At 38.0% G+C, this 23,455-nt stretch overlaps 2 protein-coding genes across 4 annotated transcripts in view; one reads left to right on the top strand and one right to left on the bottom strand.

Annotated features, from left to right (window-relative positions):
* The window catches only part of adcy7 (adenylate cyclase 7), a 59,055-nt gene extending 56,722 nt beyond the window's left edge, over positions 1-2,333 (top strand). For 2 of the 3 annotated variants that reach the window (XM_077228954.1, XM_077228956.1), the window contains exons 25-26: positions 689-813; positions 976-2,333. In XM_077228954.1, the coding sequence (XP_077085069.1) occupies positions 689-813; positions 976-1,122 (272 nt within the window). In that variant the 3' untranslated portion in view covers positions 1,123-2,333. The remainder of the gene's footprint in view (positions 1-688; positions 814-975) is intronic. The other variant, XM_077228955.1, reaches the window with a different exon arrangement.
* An 877-nt stretch (positions 2,334-3,210) lies between these two features.
* brd7 (bromodomain containing 7) lies at positions 3,211-17,176 on the bottom strand. Its single transcript, XM_077228964.1, has 17 exons — positions 17,001-17,176; positions 15,131-15,324; positions 14,920-15,043; positions 14,746-14,803; positions 13,803-13,947; positions 10,024-10,134; positions 9,583-9,767; positions 8,019-8,130; positions 7,823-7,898; positions 7,635-7,742; positions 6,101-6,242; positions 5,772-5,883; positions 5,532-5,588; positions 4,251-4,347; positions 3,841-3,984; positions 3,457-3,600; positions 3,211-3,358 (listed from the first exon to the last, which is right to left on the bottom strand). Exons 1-17 carry the CDS (start codon positions 17,047-17,049, stop codon positions 3,321-3,323), a joined length of 1,896 nt encoding a protein of 631 aa, XP_077085079.1. The 5' UTR covers positions 17,050-17,176; the 3' UTR covers positions 3,211-3,320.
* Positions 17,177-23,455: the final 6,279 nt, after the last annotated feature.

Here is a 23,455-nt window from a genome sequence, read left to right as displayed (position 1 = left end):
TACAGGATGTAGCTGAAAATCTCATTGAAAAACAAAGGCAGCTCATAAGAGAGAATTCAGGCATCTTCAGCAGCTCAGGGATAACAGATGCGCTCAGGGAACTGGCAATGAAATTCTTCATAAACGCTCCATTTAAGAGTATGAGAACATATCACCCATCTGTGTCTGAGATCTGATCAAACTATAACAACAGACACAAATCCCTTCTGAAAGACTTTATTATAAAAAGGAAAACAACATTCCAGCTGTCACTTTAGGGTGAAACTCACTGTATCGCTGGATCTGTTTTATGCTTCAAGTGCAATCAAGTAAATTGTAATTTAACAGTTGTACTAATATTATTGCACAGTTTATATCATATTTTTCTTAAACTCTTTTATTTTACAGTGAAATGTTACAATAATACTATTTCTTATTTTGTTGGATATTTTTTATGTAGTAATAATAGTGATCAAAATAATAATTATTATTATTTTATAATCATATTGTTGTATACTCTCAAACTCTGGACAAATTTTGTAACCAAGCACAGCAAACTTTTTTTTAAATCACATTTAGATTCTCCCCAAACCCCAAAATCATGCACCATTAGTACAGTCACAGTAAATGACTGCTGGTTTAGCATGAATTCAAATGCAGATGTCATATTTCGAGAGCTTTTCTTCATTGATTGCGTGTGTTTGTGCAGGTATAAACCACGGCCCAGTGATTGCTGGGGTGATTGGAGCCAGGAAGCCACAGTATGATATCTGGGGAAACACTGTGAATGTGGCCAGTCGGATGGAAAGCACTGGAGAGCTGGGAAAAATACAGGTAGGAATTGAATTACTCTTACAGTACTTCACGTCTCCAGATCCGCTAGGATGATAATTCTCTTCTCATGTCTAGATTTTCAAAATAGCTGTGATAGTGATTTGCCCTCATTAAAACATTAAATGAAGATCAGTTTTTCTGTGACATCTGTTTGTGTTGTAGGTGACTGAGGAGACGTCAGATGTCCTGCAGAAGCTGGGCTACTTATGTGAGTGTCGTGGCCTGATCAATGTGAAGGGCAAAGGAGAGCTCAAAACCTTCTTTGTGTGCACAGATTCCAGCAAACAGCAGGGCATCGGTCTGAGCTGAGACTGATAGCTTCACACACACACACAGACACACAGACACAGACACACACACACACACACACACACACACACACAGACTCCGGACCTATATGTGATCTCTCTGGGGGGGGTTTCAAGAATGTTTTATTGCTACTGGATTTGTTTATTTAGAGCATGTCTAAAGAACTGCACATTTTTCTGAATTTGAAATGTTACAGTTTGTTTTGGCAGCATTTGGAGACCTGAAACTCTCAGATATGCAGCAACGTATACATACACACATCTCACACAAACACAAGCTGAACTGTGCGATCCTCTTATGGGACACAGACCACAGACAGTGGGTAACTGAGTCTGCTGAAGGAAAATATTAGTTCTCAGTATTGCTCTCCGACTTTCTGGGTACTGCTGTCATAGTGGCCTTGATCTTGTTGGATTTAGACTGATTTGGGATGACTGATCTTGTCGGCAGAGGGAACACCTGACTCACACAAACTCATTATCACAGATGAACAGATGTGAAAATATCTAGAATTTCTTCAGTCATTTGAAATAATGTGCCCTTTATTATCAACTTTTCTGTCAACTTTTGAACCAACACAATAGTGGATGCCTATTCTTGCTTGAATCTACATACTGTGGATGCGTTTTTTGTGTTTTCTTTTTTTTAAAAACTGCCAAGTGTTTTGAATGCCAAATTTTGACATTCAGTGTTGATTTGCTGTTGCCTTTGAGTTGAGATTGTGGATTTTGGAGATGGGCCTTCCTTAGCTTCATAATATCCTACAGATTCAACGATTAAGGAATGTTTACATATAACAGGGGAATAAATGTAAATGAATGAAAATTAAAGATCTTAAAGTGTAAGTGTACTTTCATCGATTTCCCATTGTCTTTCTCAGATCCTGACCAAATAAGCTCTGTGGCTTCTCTCATCTGAAGTTGTATATTCACAAATGGATGTACTCATGCATCTTAGCTCACATCGCAGTAAATTGATTTGCTCTAAAAGTCTGTTTCTGTTCCATGAGAATGCTTAGTGAAAGTGGGAAGTATTTGTGTCTAATGAAGCCATAGGCATAAACATTCAACTTAGATTGCAATTCCTATGCGCCTCTCTGGGTTTTCAGCACTCATTGAGTGTTACCGTGTGACTGAATTTACATGGTTTGAGATTATGTGCTGCCTTTCTGTACCAGTGTTTGTGAGAATAAATAATAATTTTACACTTAATATGCTTCCTGTGTAGCATTTTGCTAAATTGCTGAGAGAAAACTCCTGAACGCGTAGGTCATAGGTCACACAGGACATGGGGCTCCATTCTGCAGAGTAAGACTGTATAGTTCTAATAGCAAATACATTTATAACAGATACATGATGTGTGTTGCCTTAACACAGTAGCAAATCTCAAGAGAGCATTTAGAAACATGAACCAACATTATTTCCCAATGGATGAACTCAGACAGATCTTATTTTAAAATGTTCATTTGCAAATGTTTGTCATTGAAGTTGTATCTGGCATTGCATGATATGAAGGCTGATTGGAATTACCCATGATTCTATGTAAAAAAAAAACTTTATTTTGGCTTCAAATCAAAGCATTAGTGACGACACAAGTAATAACATTCATAGGTCTTGGACTCATTTCCTTTAAGGATGACTCTTAATTCTCCCAAAGCATGATAGGATTTGTGATCTAGCAGAGAGCTATGAACCACTCTCAGCTTATAGCTAGAAGTTTCAAACTGTTTAATATTATATTCAGACATTTACAAATGCTATCCACTGACATTGTCATCATTTGATGTAACATTGGAGTAAATGGCAGAATTTAAATTTTTAGGTGAACTATCCCTTTAATATGTGAATAAATTAAATCTCTTCAGAAAATTTGGAGTACACAACTCGATTCATTTTGATTACTTTAACAATATCTTTTTGATGCACAGACGTTCAAATGGATGGACAAAAATATCTTCATCTGTATTCTGAAGATGAAAAAAGGTCTTAGTAAATTATGAACATTTTTTGGTAAATAAAAACGAGCAATTTCTATATCAAGTCACTTGCTAATGTTTAATTTTTGCAACTTAAGAATGGAAACACAAAATGCTTAAAAAAAGGATGTTTATTTAATGAAGAATGAGAGTAAACCAGAAACAGCACCATTGCGGGGTGAGCTGGAATAAGCAGACTGATAGACTGCAATGATGGAGGATCTCAACACACTCCCTCCATGGGTTCAATTATATCTCCCACTGAAACAGAAAACACATTTACCGAAATTGTCATTTCACAAACAAGACAAAGTCTAACTTGCTGGATATTTCTTGTTTGTGCTGAGTTTTTATGTTACCTGTGGTCAGGTGTGTGAATGTATCCTGTGCGGTATCGTTGGGTAGCGAGACACCCATGGCCTTTCTGATACCATAAACACTGCACACGTCACCAGGGGTCACCTGACTGGTCAAATGGGCCAGGTTACCAGTAACTTTCTCCGCTGCAATAAGAATGGTGGGGGTTAAAAGTGATCAAAACTGCAAAGTATCTCTGCTTTTAAACAGCTGCTGAAACCCACAGGTCTGTTAATGTGCAACAACACTGACTCACTAAAACTCCTTGAGTGAGGAAAACTAAAAACACATGGGACAGGAAAAACGTTAGTGTTTGTCTAGTATTATCTGATAGAGTGAGTGCAGTGAACCAGTCATCAAAGGTCATGTATAGTGTTTGTGCGTACCAAGCTGCAGCTCTTTAGCAGTAGGAACCAGTAGGCAGATGATGTTTGGCGGCTGTTTGGCACTCAGTCTCTCTTTCTGAACCTTCTGCAGCTCCCTCAGCAACACCGTCGTCTCATCCAGCTTCTGTTGGAAATGCTCTGCTTCTAAGGGAGGAAGAGAATTTTTTACCGAGATAAATCCATTTGCGGTTAAATAGATGGAAAATGAGCTCACGCGTGTTACTGATTCCACTGCTGAGGGAGGAGGATCATAATCACTTCATCAAGCATAATAGACATGAAAACACGGTTCATTTATAAACTGGAAAAACATGGGGCCTGTATTTTCATGGGGTCGGATCACATCTAAAATGACTAAACAGGATTTATCCATATTTCAAACTACACTTTCAGAAACAGGAGATTCTCACCTTCTGTGTTGAAGCTTTCAGGAAGCAGGTCAGGATTCAAATGCACAGAACTGAGGGCCGTCACACTATCACCACTGCTGGGATCTGACGCAACAACCTACAGAGACATGCGCGAAAAGACGTGAAAAGGGGGGCATGGACTGACACCAGGCCAGAAATATGCTCAAAATTTGGAGACAAGTGCAAATCTCAAGTCAAATCATGTCACTTTTTTATTGGACTATGCGTGCCTGTGTGTATTCACTACCACTCAAAGGTTTACGATTTTTTCAAATGTTTTTGAAAAAAGTCTCTTATACACAGCAAGGCTGCATTTATTTGATAAAGAATTAAGTTAAAAAAGTAATACTGTAAAATATTATTCTAATTTAAAATAACTGTTTACTATTTTTAATATACTTGAATTTTCAGCATCATTACTCCAGAAATCACACAATCCTTCATAAATAATTCAAAAACATTTCTTATTAAAATGGTTGTGCAGCTTAATATTGTTTTGGAAACAATGAAACTATTATTATTTTTCAGAATTCTTCTCAGGATTTTGGAACATTATTTTTACTGTCATTTCTTTCAAATAAAATAACGGCAAACCCAAATTTTTGAAAAGTGTGACAAAAAAACAAACAAATAATAGCATTGAATACAGTTTGTTATTTGAATGTAAATTAGACAAAACAGGAATGAACAGCCAAATAATATGGCTGTCGGTACAAAGCACAATCAAATTCCTTCCATGTACCCCATGGAACCAGCCTAGATATCCCGTCAGGGTTAAGTACACAGTGTTGGGAATCACTATGTAAAATGCTTGTTGGGTCTTGGGATAAAACTATGAATTATCCACTAGCTATAATGTGTGATACTTAGACTGCTAAAAACAGTGTTGAACAGTAGCACCACCCTGCTAAGGTATGCTAGCAGAACCGCAGTCACACACGGATTAATGCTGCAGTATGTTCATAGACGGACCCATGCTTACCTTTCCTTCTACGTCCACAGCTTCCTCACACACATTCATCAGTGTGAGTGAAGGAGGAAGTCAAAAAATGACAGGGGGGCGAGTGTGTTGGTGTGTATCTGGGCAAATATTCTTTCCATTAGTGTGTGAAAGTTGGTCAGCGTTGTTGACACAGCTGCTGCAGAGCAGAGAGTGTGCGGTCCTGACGCTGCCTTTAAATACCTGGTTTGTGTTTTCACTTCAACTCAAGTGAGCTGTACTCTAGTATGCACTAGTAGGAGACATTTTAATCTCATTCTGAGGATATGATAGTGTTTTACCTCAGCATCATCTGTTGTGTCTACTTTCTCTGCAGGTTCTTCCATGGGCAGATTATCCTGAGGAAAACAAAAATCATCCTATCAAAACCAGAATTGATCATCAAGAGCAGATTTAAGTAAGCTGTCCCATTGAAAATAATTTAAATGGATATAACACAGTATACATATATTATGGACTAAATGTGCTGGTAAATTTTGACCCAAGACTTGCAGTAATGAGCGTGTGGTGAGATTTCTTACAGTTCCTGTCTCTTTCAGTTGTTTCGAGTGCTCCCCACTGGTCAAAGCATCCAAGATATTATCTGCTAACCTGCTCATATGCTCCTCGGATTTAGCAAGGAAATCTGCAACGCTACACATACACACACATCCAAATTATAATTGTGGAATGGCAGGGGAGTGGTGGAAGGGTGTGAATCAGGCCTTTTGTCCTGCAGAAGAGCAGCTTCACACAACAACACAAATGCATGTAGGTTCAGTTTTAAAGAGTAGGTGACTGCTTCTTAGTCATCTAAATTCATGGAAATATTTCTTTATATGGCTGATTCCAAGCATACACACACACACACCTTTCAGATTCTGGCTGACTGTTGTCCTCTCCATAGAAGGAGTAAATGAGATCGGAGTCCTCTTTGCTGATATTGGCAAAACTGGAGTCATATGTAGGAGCATATGAGCTGAATGGGCCATATAGGTAATTCATATAGGCAACTGCAAAAAAGAGAGAGGCGTGGGGACTTTTACGCATAATTTATGGAACACAGACTGATTCCAATAAAAGTAGGTATATTTTTTACAATGTTTCAATAGGTAACCGCCAAAGCCAGCAGTTAGACTGAGAGGAAGGACAGGCAGTCTAAAACTCGGAGTCTCAACCTTTTAGACTCCATTGTAAGTTCCCCTTTCTCCGGAATTGGTTTCCTAAACTTATTTTAATCTATGGGTACTCTAAATTTCTGTAAATTAAAAGTAACTAAAATAAGTACAATTAAAATATCCAAAGTTTTAGTAGCTGAATGGTACTGGATATGGAATCTATTTTAGCATTAAAAAAAGTGCATTTACAGAAAAAGAAAATGGTCATGCTGTTTTAAAGTTTTCTTGATTTACATGAGTTTTCCTGGTCTAGAAATGTCCAGGTCTTTTAAAATTAGGCTACCTCATATATCAAGGTTTTCCAACACTGAAAAGCCTGGTCCCTTAAATGAAACAGTTGTTGAGGGGGTGAAATAATATAATAAACATCTTGATTTTTAGTTGTTTCAGGTTATTTTAATGCTTGTTTTGTCTTACTTTAAATAATTTTAGATCACCTTGAGGCTCCAAAGTGCGCCCCAGACAAAATCTATAGAAGACAATGAGAGATTTATAAAAGACGGTCTAAACCTAATGCACTGCTTACTCCAAAACAGTCAGTTTTGAAACTACATGGTACACATCTTTAACTTGACTCTAAACCTTCAAATTTCGATCAAACAACTATAGCGTTTTACCTTTTCCCCATGTCCCCAAGTGAGAAATGTCCATGAAAAAGCTCACTTGGATGCTGCGAGTGGTTAACAGTGCTGTGTGGCTGCTTACCAAATCCCTGGCTTCTTAAAATGGAAGGCTATGGTATTTTTCTGCCTAACCCTCACAATTTGCGGTATCATTCATGTCACAGTGTGGGACAAGAAGTCCTAAATTTTTATATTTAGGGATTCAAATATGAACAATAGCAAAAAATGTATATAGCAAGCACCACAGATAACTGACAGATAAAAAAAAACAAAAAACCCAAATGAGTAGAAACTACAGCCCACTGATTTCTTTGTAATTGACAGCAGGAACAATTAGATTGTTCTGGTACATAATATTACATTCCTCTGGCAGTTGAACACTAGGTATTCGAACAGAGATTATAACACACCCTTCCCATGATCTTCTCCGCATGACTGAAGGCAAGGCCACAGACCGAAGCCCATTGCTAATTGAGACATTTTATTCATCAAGTCATTTCTCCAGGAAAACGAATAAGAGTAGTACTGGTATTAACAGAGTGGTTGAGACTGATACAAAGTGAGATTCAAGTTAGTGACAGAGTGAAGAGTGAATGTATAATACCTGGAGTGACCATGTTTCTCTTGTCCTCTTTGAATCCCTGAAGGGTGTTTATTCCAGACTGCAATCTACCTCCCATCATTCCCAATTTGACTGGGCAGTATCCTGGATCTGGCATGGAAGCATAAGATACACGTTTTGTACACTCGTCTAACATTTGCTCTTTTTCTTTAACATTCATAGTCACAAACCTCCAGCGCTCAGGTCAGCGGGGTTCAGGATTCCCAGAGTGGTTGAGCCATCAGACGTCCTTCTCTCCAACTCCAGCTGCTCATAAGAAAAGCAACCGTTCATCAACTGTTATCTGACATGCTCAGTGAATGATCTCACATGTGAATGCTGTACAATAATACATGGTTAATGTTCCCTGGTGTTGTACACTCCTACCTCACACTGCAGACGTCTGTTTGAGAGTTTCCCTCCAGACTCCTCAATGATCTTCTTGATCTCCTCCAGGTCTTTCTCTGCTTGGCTCTTCTGAGCATCATCCTTACTGTCCCTGTTACACACACATTGATGCAATTCTGAATGTATTTGTGTTATCAGTAATTCTCTCGCTTTAGAGTAAATAAATCCCCACATATGAGGCATATCATTCCTGAAACTCCTAATGAACTCTGATGTCAGAGCAGTGATTGGATAAATTATGAATAATGTCATAGATCAGTGTGTGTTTTTTGTGGGCCTGTTCTCAAGCCTCTACCGGACCCTGCGGAGTAGTGTGCAGGAAGATGATTCATCCTCCCTGAAAAGATACAAAGTGTGTGTCTGTGCGTATCTCGTTGGCTACAGATGGCCTACAAGTCACGACATGTTTAAGCATTCCAAGACTCCGACCCACTGTAACAGCCAAGCCGATTTACGTAGGCAAGCAACAAAAAGAAAGAGTAAATAGAGAAAGACAGTGAACACCCCGGCAACACCTTGGAATGTCTCACTGGCTTCAGTACAGCAGCAGAAGCCTTGAATCCAGCTACAAAGCCAATGTGAATAGCTGCACAGTTAGGAAAACTGGAGAAAAGAAGCTTTTTTACTGACCACATCACCATTTAAGTAAAGTCACGCACTCTTTTTCCCATGCAGACAAAATATCTTTTTTTAATTTAATGGCAGCCAATTCATCACCGTGATTAAGATCTGGTATTAACTTTCTCAATTGAAAACTATTTCCAGCCATAAATATTTTATGGATAAAGGTGTATTTTGCATAACTTTCTAAAATTTTATATTTTAGATGTGACATCTCAATGTGGAGAAGAAGAAAATGTACACTAAGAGGTTTATCTACAAAGCCTATTTCCACTGAGGTAAAGACTGTCGTAAGATGCACAAGTTGAGACAGATTTTTTTACACGTCACATCAGCCACGTCACAGCAGCGGTCAGACTTTCGGTCTTAAACCATGCGTTATGCCGAAGTAGCCAGCCAACTGACGAGAAAACCTGCAAGTATTTTCACTCACATTTGGCAGTGTTTCATATCCTGCCTGTGATTAATATGAACCATTATTTTAAGAATTATTAAAAAAAAAAAATTAAAAAAGAGGAAACAGAATTGTCCACTTTCAAAGCAACATCTGGATCAGACTAACTGAAAGGAAGTTTCACCCAACTCTCAACTGAACTGACATTTGATTACCATGGAGGATTAAGGCCCATTCACATTATGAACAATAACTAAACCCATACATTTAAAAAAAACTGTAATACTAATAAGAGAATAATGGAGTTCACACCACAAACAACTATTACAACACAGTGGAACAACAGTTGTTGGTTTTTTGACAGGCAATTACAATCCATTGACTTTAACATACCTGCAGTGAGCAATTACAACTGGTGCAGAGGCTAATATAGTTTAAGTTTTCATTCTTGGTGTGAACCGGCCTTTAATCTAAATAAAAACTAGTAATAGATAAGAAGTTAAAAAAACTGAAATATGTGATTCATACCTTGGAGTATCTTTATTGCCTACACGGGGTGATTGTGAGTTGTCACTTGTGTCCATGACCGACGAGTTCTCTTTGGCAGGGTCAGACGTCACACCATCCTCGTCTCCATCCTCTGCTGAACGACTGCTGGACGTCTGCAGGCCAGCCATGAACTCTATGCTCTGCTTTAAACTGTCCAGTCTCTCCTAAAAGCACAAAAAGTCATGTTCAACTTTTCCAGTTTGTTAGATTTGAATGGGTATAACTGAAAAACATTCTACTACAACAACACTAATAATGGATCATATTGTGGACTGCACATCAGCGCCCTCTGGTGCGAAAACAGATTTTTAACAGAAAATTTTTAAAATGGCTAAATTTAGTTTCAACAACTATAACTCTAAAATTTAACTATATCTAATACAAGCCCCAACACAATTTTCCAGTTTTTCCTCTACTCACTGTGCTCAGGATCTTCATGCCAGAGTGAAGGAGTTTCTTTGCTGCTTTGTAGTAAATCGTCTCTGGTTTGTTATAAATCATAGCGTTCTCACACATCACTCTGAAATCCAGCTGTGGGGACAACAGCACAGCATCACCTCATCAGCTGTCCACGTCTAAATGGCCATTATCAATATTCAATACATGACTGTGGAGATCATTGCCTGTCACTTGTCAAATAAAGGCAGCTGGAATAATCATTAATATATGACTACTTAAAGGTGCATATTTGAAATCAACCCAAATAAACACACCCCTCTCTTCATTGCTCCACCATGCTATGCAACTACTAACAGCTTGCGAGAGTATGGGTTAATCAGCTTTGATTCAACAAAGACAGCAGCATATCTTGGTTCACAGAACCATGGCAAAACTAATGTTACTCAGTAGAAACAAAGCAACTTCGGCATCCATGTGAGGCCTTCCAGCTCTCTAACATCTAGAAACATTATCCAATATTAACACGGGTCCACTCCGAGCTCTTTCCTGATAGTAACCCTTCTTTTTCCAAGTATATTTCTCTGACCTTTTCCTTTTTGGTAATATCTCAGCTATCTTTCTTTCTACAAATGTCCCATTTGCTCACTTTCTCTCCTCCCCCACCATGGCTACTAATAAATTGCTTTGGTGCTCAGTTGACTGGTCTGATCTACTTTGTTTTTCTCCTATTTACACAGCAGGGACTATAGCCGCTTTTCTACCGTAACCGTTCCATTCCGTGCCGCTCCGGGCCAGCTGATACGGTTATGGCTTCATTTTCCACTGTGGGGCTGATAGCGGCCGCTCTTTGGAATTTAATACCAACACGTCAGTCGTTGCCTTGGTAACACTATGGTTTACTGATGATATGAGATGTAAATAGCGACCGTGTTATGGAGAATAGTCAGCTATTGCTTTTAATTTTAACTTTGTTTACTTCCCTCAAATAGCGTGCTTAAAGGATTAGTTCATCTCTAAACTAAAATTTCCTAATAACTAATAATTTAAGATATCCATGACTTTCTTTCCTAAGTGGAAGAGAAATTAAGTTTTTTGAGGAAAATATTTTTGGATTTTTCTTCGAATAATGGACTTCAATGACAACCAAGATTTTGAAGTCCAAATCAATGCAGTTTCAAAGGTCTTTGAAGTGCTTTAACGGACTGTGCACGATCGCAGCTGAGGAGGGGGTCTTATCTCGCAAAACTATGGGTTATTAAAAAAAAAAAATATATATATATATATATATATATATATATATATATATATATATATATATATATATATATATGTATACTTTTTAACTACAATTGTTCGGATTGAGCTGATCTGCAACGCGCCGGGAACAACGTCATCACGTTGAAAGGTCAGGCTCGATGTCGCCAGCGCCAGTGGAAGTACCGCCCCATTGTACTTCCGCCGACACTGGCGATATCGAGCCTGACCTTTCAACGTGATTACGTAGTTCCCGGCGCGTTGCAGATCAGCTCAATCTGAACAATTGTAGTTAAAAGGTTTTTTTTGTTTTTTTTTTAAATGACCCATCATTTCACTAGATAAGACCCTCCTCAGCTGCGATCGTGCACAGTCCGTTAAAGAACTTCAAAGACCTTTGAAACTGCATTGATTTGGACTTCAAAACAGTGGTTGTCATTGAAGTCCATTATTCGAAGAAAAATCCAGAAATGTTTTCCTCAAAAAACTTCATTTCTCTTCCACTGACTGAGGAAAGAAATACATGGATATCTTGGATGGCATTGGGGTGAGTAAATTATTAGGAAATTTTCATTTTGAGGTGAACTAATCCTTTAACCAGCAACAGAGAAACTGGTAGTGACCAATCCTGAGTGGCGACATCATTTCACGGATTCAAGCTGGTTCGGCGCGGGTAGCCATTCGCGCTGAGAATTCCGGGCCGAGAAGGCTCAAGTGGAAACACAACTGAAACCGTTCCTTACCATTCTAAGAACTGTTCGGTACGACGGTGGAAAAGTGGCTTATGTAAACCCATGTTTTGTTTTTTCAGCACTTACACAGAACCAACATCTAGCAATTTTTCACCAATTTGTTTGGGTGCGTTTCTCAGAAATTGCTTACCATACCTAAAGGCTGATTTATACTTCTGCGTCGGACCTACGCTGTAGGCTACACGTCGCTTTTCATTTATTCTTCTGCATCCTTGTCCGCGTTGACGTGCAATTACACATGCGCAGAGGGAGCATGTGAAACCCAAGAGAGGGGTTCTAGCAGACCAATCACAGCGCTTGCAGTCCGCATTGAATTGACGCGTTGTTACATTTTTGGAGAGGTGCACATCAGGGTATGTGAGCTACACACAGCCTACAACGTAGCTACGGCGTGAGTTCCACGCATAAATTGGGCTTTAGTGCCAGTCAATGTTCCCTCTAAGCTGCGCGCGTGCGCGGCCACGCACTTCTGATGCTGAGGCCGCGCACTTCTGACGCCGCGGCCGCGCAGAAAAGATTAAAATGCCACGCAGAGGACTGACGCGAAATGTGTGGGGAAATCCATTTGATTGTAGTTTAAGTGAGAAATAATTTCAGTGCTCTGGTCAACCGCTATAGAGTGAAAACTGGTGAATGCAGTTTACAGGTTTCATAGAAAGAGAATGATGTGAGCACGTGTGATTGGCAGTGAGTCTTGCGTGCGGACCAAATAGCTCAATACGAGAGGCAACGAGAAACACAGACATGTGAAATAAAATCACATCATAATGTTTTAAAGAAGAGTGGTTTGATTAAAGTGGTAGAAATAACTGTTGATGGACACAGAACGGTAAAAATTACACACCCATCTGCGTGCAAATTCAAAATAGGCTATCATTAGTTATGATGTTATTATTGTGTGTGTTTTTTTTTTATACATGTTATTGTGTGTGTGGGGTTTTTTCAGGCATGGTTAGATTACTATAAAAGAGTTCACATATTCACTTTTCTTGAACATATTTAGCTATTCGATCTATTTAAATGCTTCAGTTTGTTATATATTATAATAATAATATGTAAACAAATTGAAGCATTTAAACTGATATATTATATCACTTCAAATACTTCAATTCGTTTTTTTAATATGATATTATATTAGGCCTATATTTTATTATATTATAAGCCTAAATAAAGAATCTCACGGGCTCATTGCCATTAAAAACTTTGAAACCCCCTGCTAACGAAAATATTGGAAATTCATAAGAAATAAACAATCATTTAACTTTGATGGTTTAATGCTTCCTGTACACAATTAATTGACTGTACAAAAACACTTTATGTTTTTCCCAAACCATCTCAGTGTAACAGCTTAATTTTCTTTCATACTATATTCTATTATTGTAAAGAATTGAACTGTCCTGCAGAAGATTTTGTAAATTATTTTTCATAGGATTTCTTGGTAAAGACTGTACAGTTAACAGCACTGTGAAAAAATATCAGGTAACCTAAAATGTGCTTCATTTAGTGACTTCTTAATTAACTGCTTGTTTTTTTCAAAAATATGATTTAATACCAATAAGTTACATAAAGGGTCAAATAAAATAGAAATGCCACATTCAAGTTAAAAGTTACAACTGAATGTAGAAACCATGGTGTTTCTACGTATGCTGTACAGGTCAGGTATAAAGAATATTTTTGCTCAGGTGGCGAAATATGTCAGCCAAATAGAAAAAAGTTTTGCTCAGCAAGAAAAAAAATTAGAGGGATCATTGGTGCCAGTCTGTGTCCTTGTAATGGCTGTGATGATCACATTACCTTGAGCTCCTCAAGTGACTGGTATTGTTCCCTCTTCACTTTCTCCTTCATAGTGCTGAAGTCCATGGGTCTCTTTATAATGAGAGAGTATCCTGGGGCGATCAGGTCCGTCACAGGGAATGAGAAGAATGCACTAGGGTCCTTCCTGCAGTAAACAGCAGCGTTCAGCTCTCATTCACAGTAATTATAGACAGGATTTTGACCATTCACAACAGGAAAATAAGACCCAAAACACAGATCTAATAGGATACTCAGACTGAGAACATTGATGCAGAATCAGAGGTCATTTGTGTAAGTTTTTTTTTTTTTAAGATCAGCACTGTAGTTATATATAAAGTTATACACTACAGTTCAAAAGTTTGGAGTTGGTAAGTTTGAAGTTTTTCTTTTAAAGATAGTAATACATTTATTCAGCAAGAACATATTAAACTAATCAAAAGTGACAGTAAAGAAATGTAATGTAAATAATGTTACAGAAGACTTCCATATCAAATAAATACTGTTGTTTTGAACTTTCTATTCATCAAAGAATCCTAACAAAATGTATCACGGTTTCAACAAAAAAAAGCAGAAGTGTTTTGAACATTGATAATAATAATTAATGTTTTTTGAGCAGCAAATTAGCATATTAGAAAGATTTCTGAAGGATCATGTGACACTGAAGACTGGAGTAATGATACTGACAATTCAGCTGTGCTGTCACAGGAAGAAGTATTTAAAAAAAGAAAAGAGTTATTTTCATTTGTAATATTATTTCACAATATTTCTGTTTTTACTGCATTTTTTGATAAAATGAGCAGTTTAAAAAAGTTATTTTGAAAACTCAAAAAAAAAAAAAAAAAATCTTACCGACCCCCAAATCTTTCAACAGTACTGTACATTAGTTATATATGACTCCACAACTTGTCCTCAAGTTAGCCATGTACTACCATGTTAGTCCTACCTCTGGAGTTGTCGGATGAGCTGACTCAGGGCCTCCTGTAGAGGCGTCTGCTCTTTTTCTGAGGAATTACAAAATCCATAAATCAACATATAATCAGCACAAGCACACAATCCTTCAAAACAATAGCATCAAAAATAGATGAATCCTAAACCCTGAGAGGGTGCACTGCTTTACCTTCCATTCTGGCAAGTGAGAGGGTGAGGGGCTTGTCTTGGGAAACATCGGAGCGAGCAGGAGTTCTGCTCTGTTCATCCCAGTCTGGATCCACAGAGTCTGGGCCCTTCCTTTTTTTGGTCATCTATGAGACGCATTCATTGCTTAGCATGTATTAAGCACGTAAACAACACAAGAAAATCACAAGCCAAAAACAGCTTTCATATCTCACCTTTTTCTTTTTGTCAGCCGGCGACACTGGAGGACTGGCTCTGTCCTTCTCGTCCTTCTTTTTCTTCTTCTTTTTCTTGTTGTGTTTGTCGTAATCTACCTGGTCGTCATAAACACTCTCAAGGCTAGGGCTGCCTGTGGTGACTTCATTCCCAGCCACTTTTAACACCAGCTTCAGAGGACGCTCGGTGAACTCTTCAATGCCAGAAACACAAACGACTTTGAACAACTGATTTATCCAATGTCTCTCTTTAAGTGCTATACTAATAACCTAACCTAATTAATACAGAAAACCTTAATATATTATTTAGTGTCACACAGTGCTTAGCATAAGTGAACACACCCATGCTAAAGTTGACTAAAGTTTGGTATATGAGAAGTATAATTGTTCTTAAAAGACACAGCACTTGCATATTGTTGTCCTATTGTTATTTTAATTGCTTCTATTGCTCTCCTCATTTGTAAGTCACTTTGGATACCGGCGTCTGCTAAATGATTAAATGTAAAAGAGGCAGCTATTTATTAGTGATAACTACAGTGCTTAGTATAAGTGAACAGACCCATGCTAAAGTTGACTAAAAAGATTAAAAAAAATCATCTGTTGGAAATTGATCTTAATGCCTTAATTTAAAAAAAGAGGAAAAATCCAACCTTTAATGACACCAGTTTTCACTGTGAATGAATAATGTATCGTAAATAAATAAATGTTCTTCCTTAAAATACAGACCGCATAAGTCAGGACACCCCTCTGTTAAATTCCCATAGAGGCAGGCAGATTTTTATTTTTAAAAGGAAGTTTTTTTCATGGATCCAGGATACTATGCATCCTACTTAAGTTCCATTGGCCTTTGGAATTAAAATATCCCCACATCATCACAAACCCTTCACCATACCTAGAGATTGGCATGGTTTTATTTCAGCTAGCCTAATAGCTGGTTTGATTTGCATTGAGAGATGATCTTATGGAAAGTACCCCATGGCAATCTCTAGGTATTATAGGTATACTACATTTATTCACGATACATTATTCATTCACAAAGAAAATTGGTGTACTTAAAGGTTGGATTTCTCCTCATTTTATTAATTAAGGCATTAAGATCAATTTCCAAAAGATGATTTTTTTGTTCCTCTTTTTAGTCAACTTTAGCATGGGTGTGTTCACTTATACTAAGCACTGTAGTTATCACTAATAAATAGCTGCCTCTTTTACATTTAATCATTTAGCAGACGCTTGTATCCAAAGTGACTTTCAAATGAGGAGAGCAATAGAAACAATTAAAAATAGGACAACAATATGTAAGTGCTGTGTCTTTAAGAAGAATTATACTTCTCATATACCAAACTATGTCTATGAGAAGTATAAGTCTTCTCAAAAGAGACAGTTATTTATTAGTGATAACAACACACAATTATTTATTTATTTTTTGTTAAAAAATCTGACATTTTATCTCTTTTAAACCTACATAAAACAATAATTACTGAAGCCCAATGCACTTTCATCTGGTTCTAGGAGGAATTAGCTTTAATAGATTTATGGAGAAAACAACCTAAAATTGTTATTCTGATACTTCCTTGGTTAATCTGATGTTTTAAGCAGCAGCTGCTAGTAACGTTATTCCGGAGCAAAACAACCAAACAATCAGCTGGTAGCCTTTGAATTAAGCTACTGAGAAAACACACATTACTCTATATTCGTTGTGGACATCAGATATCAGGCTGCTACTCATCCACTGACAGAATCAAGAGTCTGTATGATGCTTCATACTAATCATAGTGCATGCTGTTAGTTTATAATGTTCTTAAAACAAGCTTTCAGCCTACAGGAAAAAAAAATATTCTCCAGCCTGCTTAATGAATCGTAAGTGACCTACCGTCGTGTGTGTGCTTCTCTGATTTGTGTTTCTTATGCTTTTTGCCCATTATTTAAAGTAAAGCCGGTGGTTCAGTCAGGTCAGTGCTTGACCAGTCTGCTCTTTGTTTTGTGTCAGTAGTCGGACTCGGAAAAGACTTCAGAGCGCCTCTCACGGAGCTACAGGATTCAAACAGCGGCGTCTAGTGTTCGGGGGTGTAATCTACACTTAACGCCACGAAATCCTGTTTGCGTCCTAATTTGACAAAACTGAGTGCAGCTCCATACACAAGTAGTTACAAATAAATAAATAAAAAGCGTAAAATGGGTTTACATAAAAAATAAAATAAAAAATTGGTAAAACACGAGGAAAAAATCAGCCCGAGGTAAATATGCAACTGAATACAACCGCTAAGAGGCGCCATTGTTAAACATTCAAAACAGCGTCTCCAATGCAAAACCCTAACAGGTAAGAGCTATTAATGTTGTGTTTGACATCGAAAGAGCAAAAAAATAAAAATAAAAAAATAAATACTTCATAGTATTGTTCCAAAATATATTAATTATTCGTTGCTAAGCAACAACCAAAACCAGGATACTCTGAAGTCACTGTTTGCATCTCTCTGTCTTGTTTGATATGGCAGATTATGCATGTATTTCGGGAAAGTCCCCATACTAACAAAGTATGGCCCACAAATAACTAAAAGTTATTAACGTTACTCTCAAGTTTTCCATACAAGGAATGTAAATAAATGCACATAAACCATACTGTGCTTTTCCCTATCCTACCAATTAGAACATATTTGTATGAGCTCATGTTTTCATAGTTCATAGTTTCCATTTCCAAAGCCAGTAGGCTACGTTGTGTTGACGTTTGAATAAGGTTGTAGCTAAGTAAAGAAACATAAATACATAGGCCTACAGAACTTCGGGATTACAATAAAGTCATATGATTTAAAAAATAATGCTTTTTTAAAAATTTGTTTACATAATGAATCATTTCTTTTCACATTTAGCTGAAACATTTAAGCTCTAACTTCATTTAAATTGGCATTTTGTGTATAGAATGACCCATGACCCTCAATCTGTCCTTCTCTGGTATGGTTTAGGCTTTCCAAAAGCTGCCATTCCCTCAGGCTTTTCTCCAGGCAGTCTGTGATGTGATTTAACTCATTTCAACCTGTCTGATACTGTAGCCGTTGCTCTTATCTCTCATATAAAGACACACACACACACACACACACACACACACACACACACACACACACACACACACACACACACACACACACACACACACACACTGATTTAATGGCTATATAAGCTATGCTGTATCTATTTGCAACATGCCTTAAATCTGAGGGAAGCTATCCCTGTTTGAATAGACATGTTGGACTTAATCCATTATTTTGTAATGCCATTTCACACTGGCTCTGGTTTGCTTTGAATCCCTTGAGTAATTATTAGTAATATTAAAGCAATCACCATTAGAAATGAATGAATCCCGTCATTCTAATAAATCTTATTTTAAAAAACATGGCATTGATGTTCTCTTTACTCATCCTATAAAATGTGCATCGCGTAACTTAAAACCAAAGGGCAAAGGCTGTTAAATATGTGTGTGAAGACATTATCACTCTCTCCAATCTATTACTGTAAAAAAAAAAAATCTGATTGAAATAAAGCTGGAATAAAATATAAATATTAGATGAAAAACTTAAACTTAAAAAATTTAGGAACGCAGCCTTGCCAACTAACTGAAATACGTACTAAATACAAGTACTAAAATGTAGGCTACTAAAAGTAATAAAATGTTAAAGTACAAAAAACAGAAATATCTAGAAAGAAAAACCAAATTAAAAATAAAACTATATATATATATATATATATATATATATATATATATATATATACATCTCAGTTGGGTCAGTTTCATTTTCTCCAAGTCAATGACTTTCAGTGTCTTTTGAAAACAGTGCCTTGGATGGATTTCTCATCAAAGCAGCCACACGCCCTTGGGAACAATCATCACATTTGTTGTGGTGATTCATTTCACCGTTAATATCTAACACAGGGCTGATCTTGTTTTTCCCTTAACTCTGAACATTAAAGGGACTCAAAAGGATGCCACAATTATGTATCAGTTACACTGACGCACCAGAATATATGCAATTTCTCAAAACTCCCTAAACTGTGAATCCCATTTGCACTGTTTACTCAGCTGGTTTCTTAAGATCTGGTGATGTGACTAATTTGAATTGCTTGAATGTATCTTTAGGCTATGTGTGGCATTTGCTTTCTATTTTCTACATATGTATGTAAACACGGCTGATAGCGTTTCTGTGATTTGGAATGACACTAGTCCTAATTTTGCATGTTGGACATGTTCCATAAGTGAACGAAATAAAATCTGGATTTGCCTCAAATGGATTTCTAGGTTTCTTGGCCAGATGTTCTTTGAAGTCTTGAAGTCCAGCCTGAGGTGACTGTGGGTCTGCTCTGCTTAGCTTAGCTTTAGATTTATAGCGATTTGTATTCGCATGGCAGGTTAAAGCTAGGGTCCTGGTTCTGCTTAGGACGGTAACTGTCTGTGTCTGGTACTCTTAAGCCTGCACAGAGACAGACTCCTGCATCAGGTGCACACAAGGTGCATTATCCGTCTCTGCTGACCTGAAATCTTAGAGCTCTGCAAAGTTTTAGTTTACCTTGGCTCCCAAACATGGGACTTCTGCTCCAGCAGAAGAAGCTATCTTTAACTCGTTCCCAATCAAATAATAGTGGATTAAACACTCAAACTGATTCATTTTAGCAACACTACATAACAAAATGAGCTTTCCTCCCTTACATCAGGCCGTCATAGTGTCGAATGTTAATACAGTGATAACGAATTGTCATGGAGTGGCTATCTTCCTATTTCCGCTAAAAGCTCAGTGCCCGCCAGTGTTATTATAGTTAACTAAAACTAAAACCAAAAAAAAAAAAACATTTTGTTAAATAAACTTGAACTGAACTAAACTTATATAGAGATTTAAAAAACGAATAAAAATTTAATCAAACTTAAACTAAAACTTTAAATAAAAATGAAATGAAAAAAAAATATTTTAAAAAATATTTCTCGATTGCTAAAACACAGTTCATGAAACAATTCACCATTTCTCACAACTATAAACACAATCTCAAAACTACCTTGTAAACCTCAAACTTCCACGTCAAATTTAAATATTTTAGTCAAAAACATATTCTCTTTTATCAAAATCAAACATTGGCACACAACAAATACACAGACTAGCTACTCCATTGCCCAGAGAACACTAGTGAGATCAATTCACAACGCTGTTACAAAAACCTCCTTTTAGCAGTCATGAATCAATTACAGATGTCTATGACAATACTTAAAGGGCATCTTGCAGGTAAAAAAAAAATCTAAATTAATACATAACCTTGTATGAAAATACCATATGAAAAGTTAATGCAGAATTTAAAATGTTTTAAAACAATATAATGGCACCAATTTAGTAGATAAAGTGAGCGTTTCTTTGACTGCTCGTAAAAAACGCCTTTTTTCAGCATCGCGGCATTTTACGTCACACGAGGGAGTTGTATGTGTGCTCTGTGTCAGCTCAGTGCTGAGTAGGTTGGTATTCAGTAAGAGCGGTCGTGAGTTAGTGTTTTCGGTAGTTTTTGTATTTTAATTTATCATCGTCATGGTAAATTCCTGCCTGAAGTGTGAGTATGCTATGTGTAGCACAAACGGATTCAGGCAGCATGCCTCAAATCCAGGATGCTGCGTTAGGCACGTTACATCTGCTGGCCGCGGGGCGAGGTCCTCGACCAGCGACAAAAAAAAACGCTCTCACCTCCCTACAACACAACACGGACGACACCGCCCACACAGACACCTGCCAAACACAGCGACACAGACGCTTACTACTCACTCCCTCTCCCGGTAAGCCTGATGGTGTCAATGACAATCAATCACGAGGAAAACTAGTTGGCACAATCAACAATAATCACACTGAAGACATGACCAGCCTACTCGGCGTCGGCTACATTTGCAAACAACATTTTCACCGGAGAAAAAGGTAAAAGCTTAGAAATTAACACTAGGGGATCACAGGTGGGACTGTCAAGCTAGCCCATAGCTAGCACAACGACATAATCACTGTCACTAGATATAAAGAAAACGTTGACTTTCACTCGATGCTATTCACTGACAGTAAAAAAAAAAGTTATTGTATGCACTGCTGTTCATAGACTACTAGCTCCAGCGGTCATTGCTGTGTTTCTAAATGGTAGCAACTCACCAGGACACTCCACCAGTTCTCCAGTCATTCTCCTCTGACCATACATTTATTTATTAATTATATGGCTGTGGGCCATCATAAATGTTAACTGTGGGTCTTGCCACCTCTTCCTCATCCCAGTTAGACGCCATAGTCAGTGGTAGAACTAGTTCTAGTAGCTGAGAAAGTCTGAGGCTATCCACCACGTCTACCTCATGTGACGTCATCGCCGAGTTGTGTAAAAAATAACCGTCACTTACCAAAAACTATTACTTTAACACCATTTTGGAGACATTTCTAACTTTATATACATATCTTGACTGCTTTATATACCCATTAATCGACAGTGGTGTTTAACCTGCAAGATGCCCTTTAATGTATATTACAGACAACATAAAGAGAGGGATGCAAGAGAGTGAAATTTAACAATAAGCTTTAAGAAAAGTTTATTTGCATTACAGTACTATAAAGAGATCTTACAGTAGATAAAAAGCACTAGAAAAAGAATTGAATATGAACTTGGTGTAATAGAATGATGATTAGTTATGTCTGGGGGTAGGACGTGACTGATGACGTGTGTGTATGGGGGGACTACTGAGTTGTTTTTAACGAGTTCACAAGGAGATTCAGTAAAAGTTCAAAGAACAGAATCAAGACTGGACATCGTATTCTTTTGCAATAATACAAGGGTTTATTACATGGTGTCAGAGTGCCGATCGTCGGAATGGCGAAGATTAACCCACCTGAAAGCTTTTGCTTCGAGAGACAAGCGGAATAACTGGAAAAAGCGGTTTACGGGTTACAGAACGGCGAAAAAACTGGATAAAGAGGGCAGCAGTGTACAAGTAAGCATCCTTATCTATGCCCTGGGGGGGGCGAAGCAAAGAATATTTTCAGCTCATTCACTTTCAACGAGGAGGGAGATGATGAAATACGAACTGGTTCTCGACAAGTTTGATTCACATTTTATTCCAAAGCGCAACGTAATTCACGAAAGAGCATGCTTCTATCAGCGCGTTCAACGTCCAGGAGAGAGAGCGGAATATTTTATCCGCTCCCTTTACGAACTGTCAGAGCATTGCGAGTTTGGGTCCGCTCGTGAGGAACACATTAGAGACCGAATCGTGGGAGGAATCCAGGACAAAAGAGCTGTCACGCAAGTTGCAGCTAATTTCAAATCTCACACTCGAAATGACGGTGCAAGAAACTCAACAATTGGAGGAAGTGAAAGCACAAGTTAGCGCGCAAGGAGGTAGCACATAAACAATACACACATCGGAAGCAACACGCTAAAGGGCCAAAGTTCAAACAAAATTACAGAGACAATAGAAAAGGGAAAAATGCGGCAGTTGTGGAAAAGAAATTAGAGATTGAGGGTACACCGGTTAGCTTTAAAATAGACACTGGTGCTGATGTGTGCATAATGACTGAAGAAGCATTTAGAATGCTCAAGTCTGAGAAAACACTGCTCACTACTAAGACTGTACTGAATAGCCCAGGCGGCCGTCTGAACTGTATCGGTCAGTTTACAGCACACACAGAGTTTAAAAATAACCTGTACTCATTCAAAGTATTTGTTATCAGAGGAGAGACTCCTAGCAACCTACTTAGCCGAACAGTAGTGGAGTAGATGGGACTGGTGAAGAGAATTCTGGAAGTGTACAGTGCTGTAATGGAGGTTGGCTTACTAAAAACAAAGCCAGTGAAAATCACATTACATGAAAATACACAGCCCAGTTTCCCAATCCCCCTCATGAAACCTGTGGAGGAGGAACTGAACAGGATGGAAGCTGAAGGCATCATAGAGAAAGTAACAGAGCCCACGGAGTGGAGTGCAGCGATAGTGCCAGCTCCTAAAAAGTCCGGACAGGTACGTATATGTGTTGACCTCAGGAAGTTAAATAAAACTGTCAAGAGGGAAAGGTTTGTTTTATCTACTGCAGAGGAGATCACAGCAAAACTGAACGGGGCAAGAGTATTCTCTACACTGGATGCAGCTGCAGGGTTCTGGCAAAAACCGCTGGATAAAGACAGTCAAAGACTGACAACCTTCATTACTCCTTTCGCCCGGTACTGTTTCAAACGCCTTCCCTTTCGAATTCCCAGCGCGCCCGAAAATTTCCAAAGGAAAACTATGGAAACTCTGGAAGGCCTGTAGGGAGTGGACATTTACAAAAGAGTTCTCGGAATGGTC

Source organism: Siphateles boraxobius, unplaced genomic scaffold, assembly GCF_051911475.1.
Source record: "Siphateles boraxobius isolate OS27281-9 unplaced genomic scaffold, OSU_SipBor_1 130, whole genome shotgun sequence".
NCBI lineage: Eukaryota > Metazoa > Chordata > Actinopteri > Cypriniformes > Leuciscidae > Siphateles > Siphateles boraxobius.
This window is presented reverse-complemented; position numbering and strand designations above follow the sequence as displayed.